Raw genomic sequence first — 24,444 nt, 5'->3', positions numbered from 1 at the left:
AAACATGTGAGTGCAACAATAAAAATAGAAACCTTGAATTAATAATCTGAGTGCAGTAGGGCACTTGGGTCACCAGGCCTGCTTTCTATTCTGGTAAAGAGGATAATATAGTGATTAGTGATTCTTCACTGAGTTTGACTATGTAACATACAGGTTCTAGTATGACTCCCATCTACCGCAAGAGCAACGGCACCCTCCAAAATGGTAATGGGAAGCTTGTGATCAATGGCAGCATAATTCTGGAACTGAGATCTTGTCAACCTCAAATGTGGTGATGCTGGTGCAGAATAAACTGTGGGGATCATTGGTGAGACTTCATTAAAGGCCAAAGGTCATATGAAAGTAGAGCCAAAAGGAGTCCACGTTTGCAACAGGAATAAACCACAGGAAACATCTTTCAAAACTGGTAGACCTTATGCAAATGCATCATCAACCACTTGGTGCCTCTTATCATCAAAGTTCACCCATCACATGGTTGGGCATGGTGGCTCATGCCTGTAATCCCAGCACTTTGAGAGGCCGAGGCAGGCGGATCACTTGAGGTCAGGAGTTCGAGACCAGCCTGGCCAGCATAGTGAAACCTCATCTCTACTAAAAATACAAAAAAATTAGCCAGGTGTGGTGTTGCACACCTGTAGTCCCAGCTACTTGGGAGGCTGAGGCAGGAGAATCACTTGAACCTGGGAGGCAGAGGTTGCACTGAGCCAAGATTGCATCACTGTACTGTAGCCTGGCAACAGAGGGAGACTCCAACTCAAAAAAAAAAAAAAAAAAAAAAAAAAAAGTTTATCTATCACAACTTGGGTATGATAAAAAGACTCATGGCCACAGTCTACCCAAAACATAATGACTCCTCTCACAAACTTTTGGCATGATGAACAGCATGCTTTTATCTACTGGCATCACTAATGTTATATGTAAAAAATATCCCTGAGTGAAAGAGAAAGTCACTAAAATTGTCTTCTAAATCACCACCCCCAACTGTAATCTCACTTAACTTCAGAAAGCTGTCAAAAAAGATGACCTTAAGGTGTTAAAAACACCCATGTGAGGCAGAGGTTGCAGTGAGCCGAGATCGCACCACTGTACTATAGCTTGGGCAACAGAGCAAGACCCCGTCTCAAAAAAAAAAAAAAAACCCACAAAAAAACAAAAAACCACCCATGTTCACTGTAGCATTATTCACCACAGCCAAGAGGTGAAAGCAACCCAAATGTCCACTGACAGGTGAATGGAGAAAGAAAATAGGGCACATACACACAGTGGAATATTATACAGCCTTAAATAAGAAGAAAATCATGTCACATGTTGCAACATGGATGAACCTCAAGAATATTGTAGTAAGCTAAATAAGCCAGTAACAAAAGAATAAATATTCTATCATTCTACTCACAGAAAGTATCTAAAGTCATGAAAACCATAGAAACAGAAGAAAGGTGGTTGCCAAAGGCTGGCAGGGAAGGGGAGTTAGTGTTTAATGGCTATAGTTTCAGTTTTACAAGATGAAAAAGTTCTAGAGACCTGCTGCACAACAATGTGAACACACTTAACACTACTGAACTGTACACTTAAAAATGTTTAAGATGGCACATTTAATATTATGTATGTGTGTGTTTTTTAACCACAAAAACAAACAAGGTGTTAAAAAGAGATTCTAGGGGATACTTGATGAGCATCCTAGGATGTACAAAGGACAAGGTTGTCTCCTGGGAGTTTAAAAGTGATACCAATTTTTCCATTTTTTATACTGGGGCTCGTATTGCTCTCAACAACCATTTTTTAGTGTAAAAATGAATTTGCTATAGAAACCACATAGCTCATGAATGAACAGCAGCCTTACACCACTACCTTTAGCAATACTGTGTTAAGCAGACAGAATCTCAGCTGCAGCTTTACCCTCAAATACTGGGAATCTGCAACCTTGAGCACCCTTAAGGGAACAAGGGGGTTAAATAGTCAAACATTGTACTATACCATTAATATACAAACATACATCTGGAGAATACAACAATTTGTTTTTAAGAATAATTTGATAATATATATCAAAAGCCTTACAATTTTATAAAAATTTTAGAAATTTCACTTCTGGGAATTTGGCTGAGCAAAATAATTATGTATAATTTGTATTATATATAATTATTGCATAATTATAATTATGTATAATAATAACTTTTATACCAAAAATTAGCCGGGTGCGGTGGCTCACGCCTGTAATCCCAGCACTTTGGGAGGCCAACACAGATGGATCACAAGGTCAGGAGTTCAAGACCAGCCTGACCAACATGGCAAAACCCCGTCTTTACTAAAAATACAAAAATTTGCTGGGCATGGTGGCAGGCACCTGTAATCCCAGCTACTCAGGAGGCTGAGGCAGAAGAATCGCTTGAACCTGGGAGGCAGAGGTTGCAGTCACCCAAGATCATGTCACTGCATCTAGCCTAAGAAACAGAATGAGACTCCATCTCAAAAAATAAAAAGAAAAAGAAAATATACCAAAAATTTAAATCTATAATAAATAAATATTACAATCTAAAAAGTTTTACTTCTTTAAACTAACTCTTTTTATAAATAGGCTTTTCTGAGGTTTCACCTCCCACTCTTGAGGTTACTAAGTATATGGAAAAACAACCGAAAAATTCTCACATATTTTATAATAGGAAATAACCTAAAAAATAGATGGAATATTGAAAAAGCATCTGTACATGTTCATTAATATATATTGGTATGTGGCAAACCACAATGTAACTTACCCTCCTTAATGAAGCTTCAGCATTAACTGCATTTTCTGGGTGAACCCACTTAGAAGAAGGCAAACCAAGTCCTGAGTATGCATGTGTTCCATTTGGATACTGCCAAATAATTGGATAAAGTCCAAGCTGATTATATGAAGCGGAAGGATGGGCTTGTCCAAGAAGATGAGGTGACTGGTGCTGTAACAACTGTTGTTGTTGCTGGTGTGCTAGTGCTAAGTGGCTCAAGCTGCTGGCATGAGCACTCTCTAGTCGTGGGTGGCCACCAAGTAAGGAGGCAGTAGGCACTCCAGGTAACACAGTGGGAAGTAAATGAGGGTGATGAACAGCATGGTGTGGACCACTAGTCAGAGGATGAGTGTTAATGGTAGGTAATGGAGTTTGACTAGATGATCCGGCTAGTAAATGGGGTGCAGGAGTTAAGGCAGGATGATGGGTACCTGGATTTAAACAGGTTCTATGAGATGAGGAGTGAAGAGGAAAAGGATGCTGGCTTAGGAAAGGTGAAATATGATTAGCTCCTGTTTCTGACCCAATAAGTGCAGGATCTCTGTAAACTGTAAAATGCTCATTTTTATCAATGATAAGAGGACTCTTTGTAGTTTCTAATGTACTGCTTCGAGTAGGAATTGGATGAAAACTGCATCTTGATAGCTCATGTTCTATCTTATTTGCCAGTCTTCTTTCACCAGTAGCTTGGCTGTTCACATAAGTGGCCTTAGACTTTACAGAATCAGGAGAATGAGTTATTTTGGGTTTCACAACTTCAGGTGATGGGCTGGATTTTATCTTGTGAGTATCTACTGAAGTATTAAGTTTAGATTTTATAGTCTCTGGAGGTGGACTTCGCTTATGCAGCTTATCTTCCATGACAGAAACTGCACTTAAAGGAGAAATGTAAGAGACATACTTCTCTTTTTCCATGTTCAAGTGATCATTTCCTGAAGAAGCATTTGTAACACTTGATTGGGTTAGATCCACTTTAACTACATCACTGACCCAGCTCTGGTCAGAATCTTGTTTTGCTGTTTCCAAGAATTTTGCATTTGCAATAGAGTGTTTTGAATCACTAACATTAGGATCCATTTTCTGAAGTGTCTGAAGGCCAAAGGTACTTGAGTTTTCCTGAGCCACCTTTTCTAAATTAGTGTCATTTGTAATATCAATAACACATTTTGGTGTGGGTGGTCTGGACACAAACTTCTCCTTTGGTAGCAATTCCATGGTATGTGTTTTATCCATATTGCATTCCTGAGGAAGTAAATCATTAGAATTATGATCAGAAACTGTGGATTGTTCTGACGAATGGATAATCATATCTTCTTGAAGCTGAGTGTCAACAGACTTCCGCTTCTCTGCTTCTTCATGTTTTTTATCTTCCTGTATTTGATCCCAGGGAGGCTGGCTATCTTTTAGGGTCTCTTCTCTTGCCTTCTCATTATTATGGGGTTTTCCTTCTTCTCCATTTATTTTTGAAGTATTTTTATTTTTCAATTCATTCTCTGGCTTCTGTTCTGAGGAATTATCTATTATTCTCTTATTTGAATTTTCTGAGTCACTGCTCTCAGAAAAGTCTGAAACATTGTCAGTTCGAAGTCTTTTCATATTTAGTTTCTTTTCATCCTCCTCAGGTTTCCTTCTTTTATTCATCAAGTGTTTGTTTTTACCTTTAGGATTTTCTGTAGGATTAAAGAAAGAACAGTCTTATTTTTCATACTAAATAAGCATATTTTAAAATGTATTTTTATTTGTTTTCATTCCCTTAAAAAAAAAAGTGGGTCCTACCTCCTCGTGATATATAATCATATTTTTCCTCTTTCATCTTCTCTTCATCTGGTATACTGCTATCTGAGCCCTTCCTCTTATTTGGACGGATACTTCTTTGTTGCTGTTGCTGGTGCGTATTCTGTTTTGGTACAGCAGCTTGGGAGTTCATTGCTGGTCTGGGACTATTTGCTTGGGCACGTGTATAATGGCTCTAAAAATAACCAATTAACAGTAATTGTTTACTACCTGGTTTCTACTAGCCTAAGGAAAAATATTTTACAGAAATTCATCCCTAATAACATACATACGTGAACAGCGTTGACGTTTTGACTGGCACGAGACCTGCGTCGTGATGTAATGCCAATATTTTCACCTTTTAACAAAGAGTGAACAACATCATCTAGAAAGGTCATTTGAACCATAGAAGGATCGACATTCTGTGGTTCTAGTACCTAATCCATGATACAAAACAAAAACAAAAATTAAATAGAATGAGCTAATCAAATATTTGGTATAATTTCTTTACTCAGTAGAAATGTTTAGAAATCAGCTTGGGATCCCTAATTTATAAGATGCTGTTATAATAATTTATTTTATTCACTTAAGACAAAATTACCTTTTTAACCTTCTGAAACTCACCATTTCAACTGCTAACCAAGAATTAAAAACTAAATATATTTACTGCAAGTACATCTTGAAAAACAACGGTATCAAGAATATAGATGCCAACAATTTTTAAATTATTTATTTAAAAATAGAAAGTAATTTTCAAAAAGCAGTTGTAAAATAAAACTCAGAGGTAGACTTTAGGGAGAAGAAAAAGACAAAAATTGTGCAAATGAATAATTTTTAAAATGTGGTTAAAACTATTTTAACAATTCAAGGCAGTTTTGTGCTTTTTTGAGAGGTAAAAGTTTGTCACTGTTTTAGGGAAAAAATCAAATGCAATGAAACAGTAACACTTATTTAGCATTTTAACTACATTTTAACCAAAGTATTTGAATTGTGTATAACGGCGCTCTATCAGATAATCTCCACAATCTAATCAGGCAGGAAGGTATAAATATCGATTTTTTCTACATAAACAACAGCTTTAAAAATGAGTATTTTTTGTATTAAGTTAAAAAAAAATTTGAAATCTCAAGACTTTCAGACTGGTACTTAAAACTCCATAGGAGCTGGGCGTGGTGGCTCACGCCTGTAATCCCAGCACTTTGGGAGGCCGAGGTGGGCAGATCATGAGGTCAGGAGATTGAGACCATCCTGGCTAACATGGTGAAACCCCATATCTACTAAAAATACAAAAAAATTAGCCAGATGTGGTGGCAGGAGCCTGTAGTCACAGCTACTTGGGAAGTTGAGGCAGGAGAATGGTGTGAACCCAGGTGGTGGAGCTTACAGTGAGCCGAGATCATGCCACTGCACTCCAGCCTGGGCGACAGAGCGAGACTCCAACTCAAAAAAAAAACAAAAACAAAAACAAAAACAAAAAAAACTCCACAGGAAACTTGTAATCCTTAAGATTCACCATAAAACTTAATTGAGCATACCAACACTGACATTTGATGTGAGAAGAACTGTAGTGTGTGTTTAAGTTTTCACTGATGAAAAGAAATGATTTGGGAAATATTTTTATTACTGGAGAGACAGAAAAACTGAAACTCTGAGAAAGAAAATTTTAGCTGATCTAAGGATTTAAAAAAGACTAATCAATTAAAAGAGTTTAATGCCTCTATTTTAGGAACTGATTTTATCAGTGTTGAAATAAATTGAGCATTGCTGTCTCCCTATGACCTGAAATGACCTCTATGTAATATCAGATACATTTAAACTTACTAGAATTACACGACTAAAAACCCTAGAGATAAAAATTATTTAGTATCAAATTGTTGATGTATTTTGGGGGGCATGGATGATTTGAACTTTTAAAATCTCTACAAAAATATTAGTGGAACTATTTACCTGATCATTCATAACGATCATGGTGCGGGTGAAGAGATCATGATGAGTAATTATGCCAGTAAACCACTGGGTGGCAGAGTCTTGTCTATATACTCTCACTCTGTATCCATTTAAGGAATAAGGACCTTAAAAAAAACACAAGAAACAGAAACATCTTAAATGGAGACATCTTCATTTAATAACTGCCTTTTAGAAGAAACATGAGCTAGTGTATAATAGTAATATATCCAACTATCAGTTTTCAAAAAAATGTTTTAGAAGTAAATATCCTTTCAAATGAATCATTCTGAATTTACTATATACACTGCACTAGACCTACATACTTCCTGATTCAATAGAAATAAAGTACTTTAAGAGAGAAGGAAGGTTTCTAGGATCACGAGTTAATAAGAGAACAGTTCAAAATGCAAAGTTATGGTAGTGTAGAATGTAGTAAGGTTATGAAGCTACTTAGTAAGACTGCAGTAGATGACTACACGGTTGAAACAGAAAGATTAACTTGCAACTTGATGTTTGAGTCTTCTAGTTGCCAAAACTTTACCATAAACAACTATAAATTTTGATTTGCTATCACAGCCAGAAAAAGCTGCTAAAAGTCTTAAAAAAGAGATTGGCTAAGTGAATTTATACATATAGCACTAAAAATTTTTAATGAAATATGGTACACTTTTGTGTTAAACTCACTTTTTCAAAGGATATTCTTGTATAGATATCCATTAGAAAATAATAAAAAATATTAAACATATTTATCTGCAGATGTTCAGATATGCCTAACAAAACAAGTCACTCTACAGAAGAGGATACTGAAATGAAAACGATCTTTAATTCACAGGTATTAAAATGGTATCAAATACTGTAACAAAGAACTGTAAGGGAAAAAACTGCTGTACCTTAATAATTTACAAAGTGCTTTCAAAATTTTCAAGTGCTTATTTAATTCTCTCTCCTAAGTATTGTTAGCCCTTTTACAAAAATCAAGAAAGTGAGAGGTTGACAGATTGGGTAAAATTTTAAGTCAAAGATCTGGGACTGAATTTATTTTTCTGATATTCCTTCTTCTACAGTTGTAACAGATTCAACAATCCTTTGCCAGCTTTAAATGTATATATATAAATCAATGAACTGTAGAAAGTGTTCCATATGACCTGTAAATTAAATACGTTCATCTAGAGAAAAGTGAAGATGTTGACTGGCCATAATTTAAGGGAGGTGATGCGTAAACACTGTTTAGTAGCCATATCAATTACATAAACTTCAGTCTTTTCTAACTATTGAAGAATAAGACTTCATATTATTTTTTCTAAATAATATAGGACATGCTTATAGAGTAACTCCAAATATGATCGGTTTTCAATTCCCATTAACAAACAGTTTACACTGGTTTGTTCCCACTACTTAACATAGCTTAGAGTCAGCCTCACATAATTCTGCATAGAATGAATAGGGACTATACTGCCCCTTAATCTTTTCTCCTCTAAGGATACAATGCAGAAACAAAATATTATTTTTTAAAAATTTGCCTGGTTTCTTCAACAAATAAATTGCAAGGAAAGGGAAAAAAAGAGCAACAATGGGGATGTACCAAATAATCACAATGTGTGGACCTTTTCTGAATCTCTTAATTTTTAAAAAATAAATCAAACCTGTTAAAATCTTCGACATTTATGAGACAAATGAAAACTTGAAATACCTAGTATTTTTAATTTAAAAACTATTACTTTTTTCAGAATAATGTTCCAGCATTGTTTTGTTAAAAAAAATGGATAGAATAGGGTGATGTCTGAAATTTGATAGAAGGGGGTATGGATAGCGCAGGATCAGCCAAGATTTGATAGTTGTTGGGGCTGGGAGAGAGGTGAATGAAAGTTCACTGAAATATTCTGTTTTTGTATGTGTTTGAAATTCTCCACAGAAAAGTGTAAAGAATATTTAGCCTAGGAAGAATTAAATATGTAGACAATCCACTACTGTACATACCCATATAAAGCAAACAGCTTTGGGGTTCTCTCTTGATGCTTAACGGCATGGAAGTTGACAGTTGAGATAAATATGGGAATTTAACAACAAAATTCCATTCACAAAGACATTCGACAACAGTTCATGCCATATTGTCTCACTTTCCATTCAATTTCCAAAAAGCTTGTATTTACAATACATGATTTTACTGACAGAAATGGGAATTGCTAAAAATTGTCAAACCCCACTGGTTTGAAGGTCACACATTGTAACATACTAAACAAAGGAAACAAGACCAGTAAATTTCTGAAAAAGGTGCACTGAAATAGGCCACTTTACCAGATACAAAGAACATTCTTCAAAGGAAATCAATTGTGGCTGCGGGCAACCCTCTACTGCAAACAATACTTCCTTCTCCAGGAAAGACACACCTAAAGAATTCCATAATATGCAGTTTTCTGTGAACAAAACACCTGTGTGGCTGTAATTTCATGACAAGCATTCAGTTCAAATAAAGTTAATACACTTGTGAAATTATCAACTTTCTATCAAAATTATTATCACTCTGCTATTATTTTCCTGGATGTATATAACTCAAAATATTGGACTGGGCCTTCTATTTATATTGCACACAATTGAATAACCAAAAACAAATATGATAAGTTGCCTAGATCCAAAAAAATTTAATGCATAACTTCAAAATAGTTACCTTGCATAAAAATCTCCTGAACCTTTTGTTCCTTTACCCAGACTTTCACTTCCTCGTGAAGCTGCGGGTTGTCCCTGAGAACTGGGTTTAGGCTGTCTATGTCGTCCTAGAATTATAGATTAAAAGAAAGGTCCATGTTACGCTCTCCTACCATTAATGTTACCGACTTTCCCTCCTATACGTTCTAAGGACTGAAGAAAATTCCTTTGATCTAAATGTACGCAAAAACACAAATTCATGAGTTATAGTTCATTGGCAATTGTGTAACAAAAGAGCATAAGAAATTAATCTGTGGTAAGATTTGACCCTTGACAACAATGTCCTAAAGTCAAAATCTGAAATTAATGTGTTTTCTAACTTTTAAAGTATAGCCTTATTCAAGTCATCTTTTTAAGGGATTTACTATTGGAAGCAATATACAAATCAAATAACATCAGGTAATTTAAAAGGTGTTGGCGAAAGAACTGAGGTGAACATCTGAATGACAATAGATACATACACAGAGGACTTACTGACCTTCCCATAATACTTAACCTCTAGAGTTTGAAACTACTTTTATTCTGTCCTGATTTAAATGTCATCAAATTCAGTTCTACTCAGTCATCTGACCAGTAATTTTGCTACTAAAAATTTTAATTCTTGAAACTAGCGCCAAAGCATCCAGACAATTAAAATTACATTATTGATGGTATTACTCTCATAACAGGGTGGATCTAGACATAGAAACAACCGATTCTCTCTCACTGGAGATGTGAATCATACAGTCACGTGATTTCCCACAATTTGCTGGTCTCCCACTGGACTCTTGACATTCTGTTCTCTCTCTCTCTCTCTCAAAGTACCTCTGCTGCTCCTGCATTTGAGATCAGCTGCAGGAACACTAGAGTAGCTGGGAAGAATAACAAACCAGCACTGTCAAATGGCAACTATTTTAAAAGTGAACAGGCAGGGCCGGGCGCGGTGGCTCACACCTGTAATCCCAGCACTTTGGGAGGCTGAGGCGGGCGGATCACAAGGTCAGGAGATCAAGACCATCCTGGCTAACACGGTGAAACCCCATCTCTACTAAAAATACAAAAAAAAAAAAAAATTAGCTGGGCGTGGTGGTGGGCACCTGTAGTCTCAGCTACTCAGGAGGCTGAGGCAGGAGAATGGTGTGAACCCAGGAGGTGGCACTTGCAATGGACCGAGATCACCCCACTGCACTCCAGCCTGGGCGACAGAGTGAGACTCCGTCTTAAAAAAAAAAAAAAAAGTGGACAGGCAGATCATGGAAACCAGTGAATAGAAAAGAGCTAAACTAAGTGAACTATATCTGATGAATAAAAAACAATTTGGCAACTTCGAAAAGCCAAAAGGTGGGTGAAGTGTAAAAAATAAAAAAGGACCCCTAATCAAGTAGGTCATACTTCACTCTTCTTCAGTGTCTATCCAGGTAAAGTGTTTCCTTCTCATACTGCTTTTTAAGGCACTACTCTGTATTTTTAGAATAGTATTGTGGTAAATATTCTATCTGATATGTACTTAAACATAGTGAAAGCCAACAGACCAAAGTAAGGGCCTTTAAATTAATTATGTTCCTTGGAAAATATATAGAAGTACTGCTTTATAGCAGAAGAAAATACCAGAATGAAAAACTGTCATACAAATAAGTAGGCAAAATCTGTCATTTTGGGAGAAAAAAATGGGCATTAACATGTCTTTCTTTACTTTGCAAAGAAACTTTCTAGCAATCTCTTTTCTCTGCACCCCCTCAATAATACAGTACACACTTAGAAAGTCCTATCAGACTGTAACCCCCTTAATGCACACCAGCTGTTGACAGTCTAGTCTATAACAAACAGAACATAGGAAACTTTTTTTTTTTTGAGACGAAGTTTTGCTCTTGTTGCCCAGACTGGAGTGCAATGGTACGATCTCGGCTTACTGCAACATCCGCCTCTCAGGTTCAAGCAATTCTCCTGTCTCAGCCTCCCAAGTAGCTGGGGTTACAGGAGCATGCCACCATGCCTGGCTAATTTTTGTATTTTTAGTAGAGATGGGGTTTCATCATATTGGTTAGGCTGGTCTCGAACTCCTCACTCAAGTGATCCACCTGCCTCGACCTCCCAAAGTGTTGGTACTACAGGCGTGAGCCACCACACCCGGCCCATAGAAAACTATTTTACAAGGAAAACCATTACTGAAAATTTTCAGACATCTCTGACAGCAAGTTCTTTTAAAATTTTTCTCACTTTAAAACTTCCCATACATAGCGCTTCCGCCGGGGAGGTCCCCCATCCACAGTCATGAGTCATTTCAAGTTTATCGATATTGTTATCAACTTGACTGACCCCACGTTCAGAGGAATTTATAGGGGGGTTCAAAAGCATCAAGATAATTTACAGCATGTAATAGGGAGAGCTGTCAAGATTGGTGTTAAAAAGTTTATGATTACAGGTGGAAATCTACAAGACAGTAAAGATGCACTGCATTTGGCACAAACAAATCATATGTTTTTCAGCACAGTTGGATGTCATCCTACAAGATGTGGTGAATTTGAAAAGAATAACCCTGATCTTTACTTAAAGAGTGCTAAATCTTGCTGAAAACAATAAAGGGAAAGTTGTGGCAATAGGAGAATGTGGACTTGATTTTGACTGACTGCAGTTTTGTCCCAAAGATACTCAACTCAAATATTGTTAAAAACAGTTTGAACTGTCAGAACAAACAAAATTACCAATGTTTCTTCATTGTCGAAACTCACATGCTGAATTTTTGGACATAATTAAAAGAAATAGAGATCGGTGTGTAGGGGGAGTGGTGCACTCATTTGATGGTACCAAGGAAGCAGCAGCTGCTTTGATTGACTTGGATCTTTATATAGGATTTAATGGTTGCTCACTGAAAACTGAAACTAATTTGGAAGTTCTGAAGTCAATTCCTAGTGAAAAATTAATGATTGAGACAAATGCACCTTGGTGTGGAGTCAAAAGTACACATGCTGGATCAAAATATATAAAAACTGCATTTCCTACCAAAAAGAAGTGGGAAAGTGGGCACTGCTTAAAAGACAGAAATGAACTCTGCCATGTAATTCAAATATTGGAGATAACGTCAGCAGTGAGAGACGAGGATCCACTGGAATCAGCCAATACACTATATAACAATACTATGAAAGTATTTTTTCCTGGAATATAATTGGTATATGTCTTCCACTTTCCATCATGTATGTAAAATTTCATAGTAAAACTTACCGATAGTTTCAATAAAGAAATTATCTGCAAAAAAAAAAAAAAAAAACCAACCAAACAAAAAAAACTTCCATACCTAACCATCCATATACCTTTTCCATAATATAGGGAATTATAAACTGTTTTTTCTGTGCTTTTTTTTTTTTTTTTTTTTCTGAGATAGTCTCACTCTCCCAAGCCTGTAGTGTACTGGGCACGATCTTGACTCACTGGAATCTTCGCCTCCCAAGTTCAAGCAATTCTCCTGCCTCAGCTTCCTGAGTAGCTGGGATTACAGGCGCATACCACTATGCACAACTAGTTTTTTTATTTTTAGTAGAGACGGGGTTTCACCATGTTGACCAGGCTGGTCTCAAACTCCTGGACTCAAGCGATCTGCCCACCTTGGCTTCCCAAAGTGCAGGGATTACAGGCGTTGAGCCATCGCGCCTGGCTATAAACTGTTTTTAAAGAAGCATTGCCAACACCTTGCAGACAAGTACACTTTATAAAACCAGTTGACTGTGTTGAAATTTTACAACTTAGAACTCATTTATTTATATCTTATTTATTCAACAGGTTAAAATAATGGGCTATAAAACCAGTTGCCTATGTTGAAATTTTATAAGTTATAACTACTAGGATATATAATCTATTTCTTCAACATTTATTTATAAATATTTTTTGTTTTGTTTTCTTTTGAGATGGAGTCTCACTCTGTCACCCAGGCTGCAGTGCAGTGGTGCAATCTCGGTTCACTGCAACCTCCGCCTCCCGGGTTCAAGAGATTCTCCTGCCTCAGCCTCCTGAGTACCTGGGATTACAGGTGCCCACCACCACGCCCAGCTAATTTTTGTATTTTTAGTAGAGATGGGGTTTCGCCACGTTGGTCAGGCTGGTCTCGAACTCCTGACCTCTTGATCCGCCCGCGTCAGCCTCCCAATGGGATTACAGGCATGAGCCTCCGCGCCCAGCCTTATAAATATTTTTTCAACAGGTTAAAATCATGGGCTCTATTTCCAAGATCATTAAACAATATATAAATATTTTTCCAACAATAAACCATTAATTATCTAGTGGAAATAGCATACCATTAAAAACTGTTAAATTGAGTCCCTTTACTGATAATGACTTTATGTAGGTTCAAACTCTGGTCTCTCAATCTCCTCATCTATAAAGCAGTTACTAATATTTCCCTCTTTTTCTATCTTAATAAATGTTTTAATAAGATTTTTTCTTATGTACAAAAATTAGCTTTCTTAAAACATCTAATTCTGTATTATGACATTTGAGCACTGAATGATGTGAACCTGGTTAATTAAAACCCACAAAAAGTATCCCAACGCACTGCCTGATTTATGACAGGCATTGTTGTTGCTGAATTCCTCCCCCTTGTCTACATATAGTACTTTGTAAGTTACAGGGATTTCTGTTACATCATCATTCCCATTTTAAAGAGGATTGTTAAATGTTAAATGAGCAAATCTTGAAACAAAGCCAAATAGTTTTTTTATATATATATTTACTGACTTGAATAATTTTGTAAAGGTGCTAAATGTTAGATACAAGTCAACAAGGCTGACTTACAGATAAGAGAAATTAAGGGTCTGGAATTAAAAACTAGCTATGAATATCCACTATCTTTCACAGAATTTAAAAGGTCTTCAGCCGTGCCTTGAGCTCGTGTGAGATTAAAAATCCACTTAATGGGCCGGGCGCGGTGGCTCACACCTATAATCCCAGCACTTTGGGAGGCTGAGGCAGGTGGATCACGAGGTCAGGAGATCGAGACCATCCTGGCCAACATGGTGAAACCCCATCTCTACTAAAAATACAAAAACTAGCTGGGTGTGGTGGCGGGCGCCTGTAATCCCAGCTACCAGGGAGGCTGAGGCAGGAGAATCGCTTGACCCCAGGAGGCAGAGGTTGCAGTGAGCCAAGATTGCACCACTGCACTCCAGCCTAGGGACAGAGCGAGACTCTGTCTCAAAAAAAAAAAAAAAAAAGAAAAGAAAAGAAAAAAATCCACTTAACGGCACAGTCTTCACATTTCACACTTTAAAGACAGTAACTATAAGTAGTTACCTATATATAGTTTTTATCTTGAATAACTAATACCTATTAATTTTTCAAAAACAAGTCACCTAGCTAATTGAAGAGACAGGACCCTCTGTGAACCTCTCCTCCTATGTAAACTGTATCCTATTTGAGCTACTAGTTATAACCTCCAGCAAATGACAAATGGAAAAAAATCAGTTCACTAAGATCTGCTTTATTAGAAACCTATACAGAACACAGAAAAAGTTCAAAAAACATCTTAAATGAGGTTTGGGAGTACATCGTTCACTTGTGTGTTGTTCCTCCTTTTGCAAAGATAGACATGAACTCTAATTGAACATTAGTGAGACACCTTAATGTACTGATACACAAAAATAGCTAACATAAGGCCAGGCACAGTAGCTCACACCTATAATCCCAGCACTTTGGGAGGCCGAGGCAGGTGGATCACCTGAGATTAGGGGTTCGACCTGGCCAACATGGTGAAACCCCGTCTCTACTAAAAATACAAAAATTAGCCAGGTGTAGTGACACGCGCCTGTGAATCCCAGCTACTGGGGAGGCCAAGGCTGGAGAATCACTTGAACCCGGGAGGCAGAGGATGCAGTGAGCTGAGATGGCGCCATTGCACTCCAGCCTGGGCAGCAAGAGCGAGACTCCATCTCCAAAAAAAAAAAAAAAGCTAACCTAAAGGTGCATTTACTATGGCAGACACTGTGCTGGGTGCCTTCCATATGGTATCAATTGTAACAACTTTGTGAGCTGAAATACATAGTATGTTCAGAGAGGCACATGGTTACAAGCAGGAAGTGACAGAGCTGATATCTGAACCTAGTTCTGTGACTTCCAGGGCTCAGGTTCTTCTCCCCCACCACCCCTTCCCTCCACATACACTCTCTTTCTCATTAGCACAATCAAAAGAAATGAAAGTTTACTATTATTGCCTTTTAAAATTTGACACATTTCTTTATATGTAAGGTGTAAAAGGCAACATTATCTTATAAAGTGAGGCTGACTCAAAAGCAAAGAACTGAAGGACAATGGGTGGAAGATACCTTTCTATAAACTTCTAACACTGGTTATGTGACATTCCATATATAGAAATAGTCAAATACTCATCAAAGAGAGGAGACTTAGGGTGGCAAACTCATGCAATCTTATAATCAGAAAGTGTAAAAGAGAAGAAACCTCACTTTGGTGATGTACCTTAGTCACGATCTACAAATACCCAAATGCTGTTTTTTTCTAGGTTAACACTGTGCTGAATGACTGTTTGGATGATCAAAATAAAGGTATTTTTTCACGTGTACAGGAGGGGGTAATGGGGCCCGGTGCGGTGGCTCACACCTATAATCCCAGCACTTCAGGAGGCCAAGGTGGGAGGATCCCTTGAGTCCAGGAATTGGAGACCAGCCTGAGCAACATGGCGAGATGCCATTGCTACAAAAAATTTAAATATTAGCCAGGCATGGTGGGGTGCGCACCTGTAGTCCCAACCACTCGGGAGGCTGAGATGGGAGGATCACTTGAGCCCAGAAATTCAAGGCAGCAGTAAGCTATAATCGTGCCACTGCACTTCAGCCTGGGCGACAAAGCACGACCCTGTTTCAAAAAAAAAAAAAAAAGAGAAGGACATGATGGAGTAAAAGGTTGAAATCAGGCAGGGTGTGGTGGCTCATGCCTGTAATCCCAGCACTTTGGGAAGCCGAGGCAGGTGGATCACCTGAGGTCATGAGTTCGAGACCAGCCTAACCAACATGGTGAAACCAAACCTCATCTCTACTAAAAAATACAAAAAAAATGTATTTGGGTGTAGTGGTGCGCATCTATAATCCCAGCTACTCGGGAAGCTGAGGCAGGAGAATCCCTTGAACCTGGGAGGCAGAAGTTGCAGTGAGCCTAAATTGTGCCACTGCACTCCAGTCTGGGTGGCAGAGTGAGACTCTCAAAGAAAAGGTTAAAATCAGGCTGGAATGTGTATTTTGACAGTAAGACTACTGTACTAACATAATTTTAAGTGATTATGTACTTTCTACTTAATTCAAAAGAAAAAAATAACCATCTAGGTAATGTAAGACATAAGCTCAGAACACTAAAATATTCAGATATGCCTGGTTAGGTTTAATGACACTAGTATTATGAAAATGTTAAAAATATACATAACTCATTTCCTAAGATAATAAGGTAGAGTGCTCCTTGCCAGTTCAAGAAATATATTCTTCATGTCATACATAGTCTCATTTGACTGCTGACAAAAAGCCAACAAAGGGTGGTTAGTTTCTAAGTGACAGAGAAGATTGGCTTAATAATGTAACAGATTTGCTCTAAAGTCTCAACTGATGTCTAGAGTAGCACTTTCATTTCAGGATAAAAGAAATATCACAAAACTGGAGCAGTTTCTCCTCCTTTGGACAATTTCTGATACATAATGACTGAATGCTCACTTTCAAATTGATACTGATATGTGTGGCTTATTAATGGAATGATTTTCCCCTCTGTTATAAAACCCTTGACCTTTGTGGTAACATCCAGTGTGCTTTCTTAAATTCCATTCCATTACATAAATTTCTCCATAAAAACCATCTTTGATAGTATAAGAGTTACCATAAAAGCAATTATTTTGTATCCTGAACATCAGATTAGGTGATTGAACATGTTTTGCCATACCAGTTTCGCCAGTCATAAATTCATGGTTTAGTAAAACTACAAATAGTTGCTTGTTCTTAGATCCCTGAGATTGCTGGCAACAGTTTTAAAATGTGAATGTTAAGTCCACAAGAGTGACATTAATTTTTACCACACCGCATCTTTTTAACTTTTTAACTAAGAATCCATTTTGCTAGTAAGGATTTGCTGGGACAAGAAATATATAAAGTTTGAAAGTTGCTACAGGGGTGCTCAAAAAGCACAGCTGTCTATACGACATGCAGTTTAACTAAATGAAGGTACCACTGAAGGCTTCCATGTATTTTCATGAATTATAATAAGGGCTAGCAAACATTTTTTGTAAATGGCCAGAAAGTAAATATATTAGGCTTTATGGGCCATACCAGTTGTCACAACTACTCAACCCTGCTGTTACAGTAAAAAAGTAGCTAAAAAATACCATAAAAGTACATACATGAATGAGCATGGCTATGTTCCAATAAATGTTTCTGTATAGAATGTTTAGGTGTTATGACATATTCTTGAGTTTTTTTCAACTGTTTAAAAATCTAAAAGTAACTGGACACAGTGGCTTGTACCTCTAATCCTAGCTACTCAGGAGGCTGAGGTGGGAGGATCCCTTGAGCCCAGAAGTTCAAAGCTACAGTGAGGTATGATCACTGTAGTCACTGTACTCCACCCTGGGTGACAGAGGGAGATCCTGTCTCTAAAAAAATTAAAAAGGAAAAGACAAAAACAAGAGGTAGGCTGGATTTAGCTTGTAGGTACAGTTTGCCTTTTCCTGATTAAAAACAACAAAACAGAACAACCAGTATGAAGCAAGATTAAAAACTTCTACATCAATGTATCAAATACAATTTTAAATATACTAATGCAATTTGATCTAATTGACTGCAAACTCTTATTTCCACAAATGCTTGAAATATATACAATCATGAGCACAGGAAATTAAATCAATACCAAATACTTTTCACCAGTAAAGACAAAAATATCTTAAGGTAAATATATCATTTAAACTTTCACAAGTAAATGAGTTTCCCTAATGTATTCTGGACAATGCTTAGCCTTCCAAATATAACAGTATACTTGATTTTAATGCACATAATTTAGGAAAAATTATCTACTTTGCAAGATAAGATTTCCTCCATTAGGTCAATGACTATTACATTCAGAGATTGGAATCATCATCTTCTCTGGGCTCCCAAGAAAAGTAAAAATGAGAATATGCATTGAAAAGTAAGAGATATTATAAAGATAGTCTTTACCTGATTTATTAAGGACACGAGAGATTAATCTCTTAAGCTCTCTATGTAGGTGTGTGTGTGTGTGTGTGTGTGTGTGTGTGTGTGTCTGAGTATATATAAATATAAATAAATACTTTTTTTTAAAAAAGGAAACATATTAAAAGATTTCACATAATTAAAAGCAAGGGGTAATTAAGTCTCTGTATACAAAATTTCATCATTTGATTAGCTGTGGTTAATTCAGATGTCTAGAATCCAGATTATCATTTAAACTAAAGCAATAAAATGTCTATCTTTCCAAAACATAATTATACATAAAGATTTGGATGGGGCTACTCTGGGCACACTGCCTACAGGGTAGCCCTGCTCCATGAGGAGCAGTTTAAAAAAAAAAAAAAAAAAACAGCTTGAGATGGTAGGAAGAAATAGGACAACAATTTATATTATCCATATAATTATTTTCTCATTCATACAATCAAGAAGATAATATAAAATATGCTTAGTCTTTCTAAATTATTTACATTCTGAAACTAGATGAGATAAATTTAGTTTCTGAATAGAATTGATGAAAGGAGTAAATACAATAAAACTCTATTTTCATTTATTATAACTGGAAATAGTCTAGAAATGGAAGTGACATTCAGAAAATCAGAATGATGTTTAGATTTATTTTTTTATTGGCTAAAAAAGGATTGTTGTACCAGGGGAAAACAGCAAACACCAACATTTTAATCTGTTATAATTATTACATTTTTGCATTCCAATAATATTCTTTGCATTAGAGTTTTATTTTTATTTAGAAACAAAACAAAGTGATGAATGACTTTGATCCCACACCGAACTAAAGAAAGCAATTTCAGTAAAAGGGTATTTTAAAAAATCCGAAATAGGTTTAGGTTTTTTTCCTAAAAATTAACATACTGGTAAGCATATTCATCAGATATGGAGGCCTAAGTGGAATTGGTAACTTGAACCTTAAAGACAATGTCCAGCATGTCCACGGGCAAATCATTAAGTTTGGTATTAAGTCTGTCTACACATAAAATGAAAATAAGCCGGGTGCAGTGGCTCATGCCTATAATCCCAGCACTTTGGGAGGCTGAGGCAGGCACATCACCTGAGGTCAGGAGTTCGAGACCAGCCTGGCCAACATGGTGAACTCTGTCTCTATTACAAATAGAAGAATTAGTCAAGCATGGTGGCGCTTGCCTGTAATCCCAGCTACTCGGGAGGCTGAGGCAGGAGAATCAGTTGAACCTGGGAGGCGGAGGCTGCAGTGAGCTGAAGTCAAGCCACTGCACTCCAGCCTGGGCAACAGAGCAAAGACTCTGTTTCAAAAAAATTCCACCACTTCTTTACCCTGCACTTTTTACAAGTCTTGAATACCATTCATTTTCAAAGCATCAATATTTAATCATAAGAATTTAAGAAACATATTAACTTGTATAATATGCAGAAGGCTCCACAAACATTACAGGATCTAAGAGCTAAATGTTTTGTCCATTTCATAAAATGGTAACTGTAAATACAATTGGAGCTTTAAGTTGCATTCACAATGGTAGTTACTTAAACCCCGGCTCTATTAAAATTACAAAAACTTAGCTGGGTGTGGTGGCACACCCTTGTAATCTCAGCTACTTGAGAGGCTGAGGCATGAGAATCACTTGAACCCAGCAAGCAGAAATTGCAGTGAGACAAGATCATGATACTGTACTCCAGCCTAGGTGACAGAGTGAGACTGTCCCAAAAAAAAAATAAAAAATAAAAAATAAAATTTGACCACCACGTATTGCCACAAAATTGTCTCCAAAATCTAGTGGGAGAAAGGAGGCTTTCTACCACATAAGGTTAATGCAATGTTATTTCTAAATATTTCTAACATAATTCTGAGTCTGTATTGTCAATTTTGGTGATGTGATTCTGTACAACACATAATATAATAAAATCTAAAAATTACCAGATTTATCATCATTGATAAGTTTCTAAGTTGTAGGCAGAATTTTAAATTATTGTAACTTTTAAGGAACCTCTTGATTCTCTGTATACATTCCAAACATGAATATTTTAGAGCCAAGCACTTGGGACACTATTTACACACCAACCCTCCCCCCTCAAAAAAAAACCTTAAACTATACAAGCAAGACCTTAATGCACACAAATCAGAATTAAGCTAGTAGTACAGGATTCACTCAACTGTGATCCTAAATTTCTGTGATTACTTTGATTTTCTAAATAAGATGGGAAAACTGTCGGTTTAGAGAACAGAACTGACTTCAATGGCAATTAAGCCCAGCTTTTTACAAAGCAAGCTTTAGAAGCAATGACTTACTGCAATTAGCCTGGTGGTCTTAAGAATTTCCTGCCAAACACAATCGAAAACACTGATTAGTTACAGAAATCAATGAGCAAGCCTGAGATCTGCATGGAATCAAAACGTGGCAGGGCCTATACAGGAACTGCAAGTATATAAAACAAGGAAATAGGCCGGGCGCGGTGGCTCATGCCTGTAATTCCAGCATTTTGGGAGGCCACGGCGGGCAGATCACTTGAAGTCAGGAGTTCAAGATCAGCCTGGGCAACATGGTGAAACTCCGTCTCTACTAAAAACACATAAATTAGTCGAACATGGTGGCACACACCTGTAATCCTAGCTACTCAGGAGGCTGAGACAGAAGAATCGCTTGAATCCAGAAGGCGGAGGTTGCGGTGCACCAATATTGTGCCATTGTATTCTAGCCTAGGCGACAGAGCGAGACTCCGTCTAAAAAAATATAAAATAAAATAAAACAAAACAAGAAAATAGACTATCTCCTTTACTCTTTTCTTCCTCTAGACAGAGTCTCGCTCTTGTCACTCAGGCTGGAGTGCAATGGTGTGATCGCAGCTCACTGCAGCCTCCGTCTCCTGGGTTCAAGCAATTCTTCTGCCTCAGCCTCCAGAGTAGCTGGGATTACAGGCACTGCCACCATGCCCAGCTAATTTTTTGTATTTTTAGTAGGGGTTTCACCATGTTGGCCAGGCTGGTCTTGAACTCCTGACCTCATGTGATCCACCTGCCTTGGCCTCCCAAAGTGTTGGAATTACAGGCGTGAGCCACAGCGCCCAGTCTCCTTTACCCTTAAGGGCTTATTTTCATACAGCTTCTTCTGAAGTTTTTTTTTTGTCATAGTCTTAAGAATCATCTTCTCAATATACTACTATAATGTGAAGTCATCCCCTTTCTGGAACACGTTCATCTTTTCAAAGTTGTCCTGATTAAAAAACCACTGATCTTTTAAAATTGTTTAAAAGTTTCAGGAAAGAAATTTTATTAAGCCCATGAATGTTAAAAGTTTTTAAAAACTGCACCTGGTCCTTTACAATGACAACATAATTTACTTTTATCTATGAAAAGAAATGAAAAATGTAAAACTGATAAATGAAAAATGTAAAAATGATAATTCATTTCAGAGAATGAGTATAGCTAAAACCTGCAGCTTAATCCAAGAACATTAACTGTTATGAAGGAAAAAAATTCCATAGTCCTAAGAAATATACCTAGAAGTTTGCTGTTGCTATAAGCAACCCACTGTTATATATCCAGATATTTCAGGGATCTCTCCTTGGAACATCCATTTGACATTGCTTGCAACTACTTAAATCATTAATTACTAAGGAGGAAATGATAAAGTTTAAGAGAAGTATATGTCATGAGAAATTATGAAATGGTAAAAGGGTTCTGAATTTTAAAGTCTCAAGATTTTAACATTTTATTTACAAAGTTCTATGATGTTTCTATGGACTCAAGATTCTTCAAATTGAAATATGATTACATGAAATAACATTCCTGTGTCATTTTCATTATTTGGTATATATAAATTCACCATTAATTTCAAAGTTCATTTTCTGTTTACTTTTAAATTTTTCCTCTGTTCAAATTTTTAGCAAACCACAATTCTTGGGAACTGAAATGTTACTGCAAACTTCATTTAAAGTGAAAAAGAAAACTACAATGCTGTCTACTTCCACTGAATATTTTAAGTTATTCTCTCTCAGTTAATTTTGACATTCTGATCTAGAAAAGTGACTCTGCCCTGAAGGCTTTCACAAAAATTATCAATACAAAAACAAACAAGCAAACACAGTACAATTTAATGGAATCTCAAGGCTGAAAAGGTTGCCACAATTTTAGTTAATCCTTTATAGTTAAAAATGTGTTCAATTAACCTGCATAGACTAAAATACGCTCAGCTGAGCACCACTGTTTTCAAACTCTTCACAGCATATTAATAACCTGATTTACTTATTAAGCATATTTCCCTAAGGATAAAAGAGTATAGTCATTTTAACTCTTAGAAAAGCACTGTCTGTAACATTAGCACTGATAAAATTAGACTTAAAAAAAATTTTTAAACTTCATGTCTAACAACACCCAAAAAACCAAATCTCAAATTATAATCACATTAAAACATACCAGGCAAACAAAACAGAATTAATGACAAATACAAGGGTATTTTAATATAATTGTTTTCATTATATTTGTCAGAATTTATGACCTGGAATTAAAATATCCCTCAAAGGAAATCTACTTATGCAATGGGATACAGCCTTAAAAATATTTTATCTTGGCTCAAATGATCACAAACAGAACCATAAAAACATTCCTTTTACTTTTCCAACTATAAAGATTTTATATATATATGTATCTCCACACACACACACACACACACACACACACACACACCAGAATATATAACAGATATTACCAGTAATTTCTTTAGCTGAGTTATGAATAATCTACTTTGCTATGCTTTTATGTATTTTTCTGGAAGTTTTTTATTTTGCAATGACCATGTTTTGCTTTTATAATGAGAAAAAGAAACATTTAAGATGAAAAAGACTGATGCCAACAATTTATTCACAGTAATACTAATTTCCTTTGTTACAAAGTTTCAACAAAAAATGCAATATAATCTGATAGTTAAATATGATAAGCATACGCCATAGAAACTTAGCTAATTTAGAAATTTTGTTGGTAATGATACAGAGTAAATGAAAATACTCTTTGCATTCTTTTAAACACTCACATTAAAATGTGGACTTAATCACTTGAGATCCAGAGTTATGAGAAGTCTAGCATGGGTAACATGACAGACTCTTGTTTAGAATCTCTTGAAAACAAACGAAATGTAATCCCAGCACTTTGGGAGCCTGAGGCAGGTGAATCGCTGAGCCCAGAGTTTGAGACCAGCCTGGGCAACATGGCGAGACCCCGTTTCTACAAAAAATACAAAAATTAGGCAGGTGTTATGGTGCATGCCTGTAGTCCCAGCTACTTGAGAGGCTGAGGTGGGAGGACTGCTTGAGCATGGGAGGTAGAGGCTGCAGTGAGCCACGATCACACCACTGCACTCCAGCCTCATCAACAGAGAGAAACCCCCTCTAAAAACAAAAAACAAAAAACAAAACAAAAAAAACCCTCCCTATCCTATTAAAAAAACCTTTTAACATGTTAATACTTAAATTTTTAGATTTGCTAAAAATATTGTTAAAGGCCTATAAAAAGAACGAGTTATTTAACGCAATTTTAAGCTGGGCGTGGTGGTTCACGCTTGTAATCCTAGCACTTTGGGAGGCCAAGGCGGGAGGATCACTTGAGGTCAGGAGTTCAAGACTAACCTAGGAAACATAGTGAGACCCTGTCTCTATTTAAAATAATAATAATAAAATAAAATAACAATGCTATTCTATTAGTACGACATTGATTGTACCAGGTATTACTCAAATGAAATTCTTATAAAACCTTTGCTAGTCATAAAAATAAAAATTTAATTCTGTAATACATTTTTTATGAACTAAGTCATAAAATTCAAATTTAACTTAGCTAGAGGGCATACATTTTCTTTACTTAACAGATGTGGTATACAGAAACATATCACATAGTATGTATCTGATGATGAATGTTCTAGGAAAAAAACAGTAATACAACATACACATTTAAGAAACAGACTTTTAACTTAGAAAGCACCAGGTAAAATAAATTTTATATTTATTTTAAAAACTTGATGCAGCGTTTCAGATACTGTTCTAGAAGACTAAATGCCTTATTCTATAAGTATTTTGCCAATACAAATAGCAAT

General features: G+C 36.4%; 2 protein-coding genes across 9 annotated transcripts in view; one reads left to right on the top strand and one right to left on the bottom strand.

Annotated features, from left to right (window-relative positions):
- Positions 1–24,444, bottom strand: part of JMJD1C (jumonji domain containing 1C) — a 361,700-nt gene that overhangs the window by 43,506 nt on the left and 293,750 nt on the right. For 6 of the 8 annotated variants that reach the window (XM_054436434.2, XM_063669935.1, XM_063669933.1 and 3 more), the window contains 5 exons: positions 9,145–9,250; positions 6,480–6,604; positions 4,826–4,969; positions 4,536–4,728; positions 2,751–4,429 (listed from right to left, as the gene is read on the bottom strand). In XM_054436434.2, the coding sequence (XP_054292409.1) occupies positions 2,751–4,429; positions 4,536–4,728; positions 4,826–4,969; positions 6,480–6,604; positions 9,145–9,151 (2,148 nt within the window). In that variant the 5' untranslated portion in view covers positions 9,152–9,250. Of the gene's footprint in view, positions 1–2,750; positions 4,430–4,535; positions 4,729–4,821; positions 4,970–6,479; positions 6,605–9,144; positions 9,251–24,444 lie in introns of all 8 variants that reach the window. The other 2 variants (XM_054436437.2, XM_063669937.1) reach the window with 2 other exon arrangements.
- LOC129006593 (deoxyribonuclease TATDN1-like) lies at positions 11,468–20,064 on the top strand. The gene has a single exon (XM_063669938.1). It carries the CDS (start codon positions 11,866–11,868, stop codon positions 12,322–12,324), a length of 459 nt encoding a protein of 152 aa, XP_063526008.1. The 5' UTR covers positions 11,468–11,865; the 3' UTR covers positions 12,325–20,064.

The sequence above is a fragment of the Pongo pygmaeus genome, chromosome 8 (assembly GCF_028885625.2).
Source record: "Pongo pygmaeus isolate AG05252 chromosome 8, NHGRI_mPonPyg2-v2.0_pri, whole genome shotgun sequence".
Lineage (NCBI taxonomy): Eukaryota > Metazoa > Chordata > Mammalia > Primates > Hominidae > Pongo > Pongo pygmaeus.
Note: the sequence above shows the minus strand (reverse complement) of the source record. Positions and strands in the feature narration are given on the sequence as shown.